The sequence below is a fragment of the Blennius ocellaris genome (assembly GCF_963422515.1).
Source record: "Blennius ocellaris genome assembly, chromosome: 8".
Lineage (NCBI taxonomy): Eukaryota > Metazoa > Chordata > Actinopteri > Blenniiformes > Blenniidae > Blennius > Blennius ocellaris.
In genome coordinates this window covers 21,064,861-21,069,692 of record NC_137657.1, presented here as the reverse complement: position 1 = coordinate 21,069,692, position 4,832 = coordinate 21,064,861, and the positions used below count along the sequence as shown (strand labels likewise).

Sequence of the window (4,832 nt, the reverse complement as noted above, 5' to 3'; positions counted from 1 at the left end):
AAGCAACAATTACAAATGACCTTTTCCCCAAAAAAAACTGCAATGAAAAAAAAAACACATGTAGGCCATAATATGCTTCCATTTGCTTCGCGCAGTAAAATGTCCTCAAGTCACATTTTCTATGAAAACAAGTGTCACTTTGCCAAGATTCAAATAATACTCCTTGTCTGTTTGGGAAGATCTCTTGAATAAAGCCTTAATTTTATTTAAATGAGGCAGGAACAGCTAAATCGTCCCATGGTGCCACACCACTGACACCTGAAAGTGACACGAGAAAACCAGTTGATTTGCATTGGAGACAAGTGATCTAAATTTGCTTCCACCGTGGAGCAACTTCCCCCCCAGTGTCTGAGTACAATTCCAAGATTCAACACTACATTAGAATAACTTCTGGTGAGCTGTGACTTTGTTTGGATCTGGCCGCATCACGTCGATTACGTACCTTTCTTCGCTTCTAAATTTGCGGGTCTGAACTGCTGCTGCTGCTGCTGCTGCTCGACAACAACAATCTGGTTCGGGTTATTTTTAACGAGGGGCGAGTCTGGCCTGTGTTTGGGGTTTGTGCTGGCCTCCAGAGCCTGGTGAGAGGAGCTCAGACCCTCGTTTGCAGCAGCAGCAGCGGCGGCGGCAGCGGCGGCCGCAGCCAGACTCACTCCGGATGAATTGGTGTAGCGCAGGATCCCTTGGCCCTGCAGGGGGCTGAAGTTGCCATAGTTTGTGTAATTGCTGTAAAAGGGAGAAGTGTAATAAATAGGTCTTCCAAGGATGGAGGGGGCCGGGTAGAGGGAGGGGGACGTGGCTGTCGGGGACGTCGTGGAGGGCGTCGGGGGGGTGAGGAGTCCGCTGGAGGAGGGGCAACTCGGTTGCCCGAGTTGCTGATGCTGTTGCTTTTGGTCCGAGGTAGCAATCTCCGCCAGAGACCAGAGTTTGGGCTTCACCGCGGGGTTCTGGGAAGCCCCCGGCGTGGCTCTGCTGTCAAGGCATGGAGACGAGGATTTACTGGTATGCACGAGGCTGCGCGCCAGGTCCTCGCGCTGGTTGTGCAGGTGGTGCAGGTGGTGCAGATGATGGTGGTGGAGGTGGTGGTGGGGGTGACCGAGGACCGGCGCTTCTACGCCCATCAGGGGCGACGACGTGACCGGTTTGGGTGAGAGCGGCTGCCGCTGCTCGCGGCTCTGGTCCTCGCTGTCTTCGTCGCATTTGTCGCCGGACTGCTCGGAGCCCAGCTCGCCCACACAGCTCACCTTCTCCCCGTCAGACTCCGCGGAGCACGAGTGATCCGTCAGGGTGTCCACGTGCAGGCTGATCCCTGGAAATAACGGGGGGAAGTTATAAATAGTTAGACTAAGAGAAGAATAAAGAAAGGAAAGAAAGAAAGGAAAGAAAGAAAGGAAAGAAAGAGAGAGAGAAAGAAAGAAAGAAAGAAAGAAAGAAAGAAAGAAAGAAAGAAAGAAAGAAAGAAAGAGTCACAGAGTCCAAATATAAACAGAAGAGTGTGCACTGAAAACTGATCAGTAATGCTTCACAACCAGCCAGGCTTGAATAAGTAATCCATCTATTATTTACGCCATATCAGTTTAAAAAAAAGTAGGCTACGATTAAAAGTCGATTTCCATGCGTCGACAATTGTGCTCTTCTTTCCCCCCCTCAATCATACAAAAAAATGTCATAATGGGAGTAACATTAATATTCAAATTTTATTGAGGCCACTCAGGAGTTCTGTGTTATGGGTCTGCTGGAGCCAGTGACCTGCCATTAATCATGCTAAAGAAAATATAATGTCCCTCCTAACAGTTCATTTAGTGTGGCGTTGAGTCTTAGAAACTCGTTTTCATTAAAAATGTATACCAATCAACGTGGTTACCGAGGCGGTACGTGAAGCCTGTTCATTCTTGTGCGTAAAGACTATAATCATAAATATAACACTGCAGTATCTGAAAACAACTTTTAGGATCTAAATGATCTTTCTTGACATTTTTACTGTGGAAATTCTTAAATGGCACAGATAAATAAAAAGAGCCAACCTCTCCTGCCCACATTAATTGAGGTGTTAAAGTGATTATTGGCTCGAACGCCGGTTCATATCCCACCTTCATCCTCCGCTGAAGCCTCGCTGTTGTCCAGGTTCTTTTCAGATCGCTCCACCTCTTTTCTCTCTCCGTCTCCGTCGTCCTCGTCCTCGTCTTCGCTCTTATTCCGAGGCGCCCAGGTCATCTTGTTCTCCTTCTTGAGCCTCCTCCTGGCGTTGGCGAACCATGTGGAGACCTGCGTCAGGGTCATCTTGGTGATGATGGCCAGCATGATCTTTTCTCCCTTGGTCGGGTACGGGTTCTTCCTGTGCTCCTGCAGCCAGGCCTTCAAGGTGGCCGTGGCGTCCCTGGTGGCATTTTTGCGGTAAGCCGGATCGTTGAGCTGGTAGGGGTACCCCGGACTACCGTACGGGTGGTAACTTAATGCCCCGGCCATGCCCGTCGTGTGCGCGTCGTATGGAGAGGACTAAATAAAAGTTGGGGGGGGGGACAAAAAGTCAAGAACCTGCCATGTGTTTCCCATTGCTCATAAAATATTGCATTTCCTACAAAAGTGACATAAACGTGGCATGTATAAAAGTGACAAACAAATAAATGTTTTGTATCAATATAAAAATGAAATAATCATCAAACAGTAAATTTGTATATAATAAAACAAATAGTAAAAACTATTTGGTGCAAGGTTTAAAAACGTTTAAAAAACTGGAAAACGTGGAGACAGTTCAAAATTATTTGTAAAGAAATATAAACAATCGTGACATCAGTATTAGAAATGGACGTGCAGTGGATTGTTCGTTATAAACAAACCGTCAATAATATCTATATATTTCTATGCGATCGATTGTCGAGTTAAAAAACAAAACAAACAACAACACTTAATGTTTACGGCGCGTGCTGGCAGGCCACAGAAAAACTCGCACTAATGGTTAAGATCATTATCGGATTAACTAATAACAGAGCTGCTGTCATTATACCAGTTAAGATGACCAAAAAAGGAAATTTATTTTTTTCTGTAATCATCCATTAAGTCCCCAATATTCTTGCACCGGCTTCTTTTTGTTTTCTTGTGGCAACCCTAATGTGTTAACATATCTTCCTTTTTGCAGCATTACAAATCCCATTAGCAAATCACTTGATATGCACCTTTCCTAAAACGCTTGAAGTGCCCTGTGACATTAGCATTTCGAGTCATGCGTTTCATGTTAAAATGCGGTTTATTCAGCTGAGAGTGGAAAAAGTCTGCCACCCCATCAACTGGTGATTTTAGTGACAGCTGGCTGAATTTATGGCTTGTGTTTTAATTTCCTATGACACATAAAGTCTCTCCTCATAGAATTAACGTTCGCACAGAAATGTAGGTGCAGTTCTACACAATTAGCTGCGCAGCCAGAGGTAAGCTTTGGCCAAGCCATTAGAATGCGCAGCTCTATTTTTAAAATCCATATAAGCCGAGGGAGTTGGAGATTTTACAGCGGGGGGGAAATCGACGAGGCCACTCGACATTAACGTATTGCAGTCAATAATAATAATAATAATAATAATAATAAAAATAATAATAATACAAATAAAAATAATAATAACAACAACAACACAAAGAACAATAATCAAAAAGTTCCGCAAGAACTAACTGATTAGTAAGTCACAAAAAAAAACACGGCGAGTAGATCTCATCGCGTCTGGAGCGTAAAGGGAACCAGAGCAACATTTTGCGCACTTTGCAAACGCCGGCATTTACCTCTGAGGCTGTAATCGTAATGTAAACTCGCGTATGGATTATTTACCATGTAAGATGGGAATCCCGTCGTTGGATCCGTGGAGTATGACAGCGGACTTGAGAAGCCTGCACCGGCCGAGGCGGAGAAAGCCGCCGACCCTGGGTAAGGGCTGAAGGCTGAGCCAGAGGAGGACCTCGCCAAGTCTTCATTCCGCGGGGCAGCGAGAGCCGAGGCCCCGTAAGCCGGACATGAATACAGAGCCAGAGAGCCCGGGGGCTGGTAGAGGTAACCCTGAGGATAGGACATTGGTGAGCCCGCGATAGGTCGCCGATTCCAAAATGGGAGGAAAAAAAACGCGCAGGGCGCTGGACAACAGCGGCCAAAAAATAAACAATCAACTCAATAATCAGCCGTGCAAACAGTCATCAGAGGGTGAAAATAAAAAAAAGGCCTCCCTCCACAGCCCCCTAACTGGGAAAAAAAAATCCCGAAAGATCTGTTAAAGTGCCCACATAGAGGCAATGTGGCATGCGTCTTGATCCCCTAGCGTCCGATGTTTTTAGTACGCAGCACTATGAAGTGAGGAGTTAGGAGGGAAGGAGCCAGTGGAGTTTCAGACACACAGAGCATTGGGGGAAACTGGAGCTGTCACTCCGGCTCATCTGAATATCCCATCCCCGCCCCCTTTCTGCCTGATAGAAATGGAGACTCGGAACAAAACCAAGACTCCACGCTGCAAAAAAGTAGGGTCGCTTCTTATTGAGCCAAGACGGCTTCTTTAGTGTTGTTCTGAAACTTATTTTTTTATAAACACAATTGGATAAAACTGTGAGGTTGTAAACCTACACTAATTCATTAAAAAAAATGTTTATTATTTGCCCGAGCTGAGTGAAATTCTCCTCAATAATTTGTTTAAAGCACATTTTAAATTCGAACTTATTTCCTTATCAACGAGCAATAGCCTTAAGTGGACTTTTTTTTTTTTTTTTTTTTTTTGCACTAATGGTTTAATGATATTAGCGCAAAGGCAACGAGTGCAGAACATTACGTGTTTAATCAGGCAATATTTGCTCCGTCGGCTTCTTTT

At 45.2% G+C, this 4,832-nt stretch overlaps 1 protein-coding gene across 1 annotated transcript; it reads right to left on the bottom strand.

The window, feature by feature from the left end:
* Positions 1–434: 434 nt before the first annotated feature.
* irx2a (iroquois homeobox 2a) lies at positions 435–4,175 on the bottom strand (the record flags this gene model as incomplete). Its single annotated transcript, XM_080500775.1, has 3 exons — positions 3,812–4,175; positions 2,091–2,496; positions 435–1,309 (listed from the first exon to the last, which is right to left on the bottom strand). Exons 1-3 carry the CDS (start codon positions 4,049–4,051, stop codon positions 435–437), a joined length of 1,521 nt encoding a protein of 506 aa, XP_080356901.1. The 5' UTR covers positions 4,052–4,175.
* Positions 4,176–4,832: the final 657 nt, after the last annotated feature.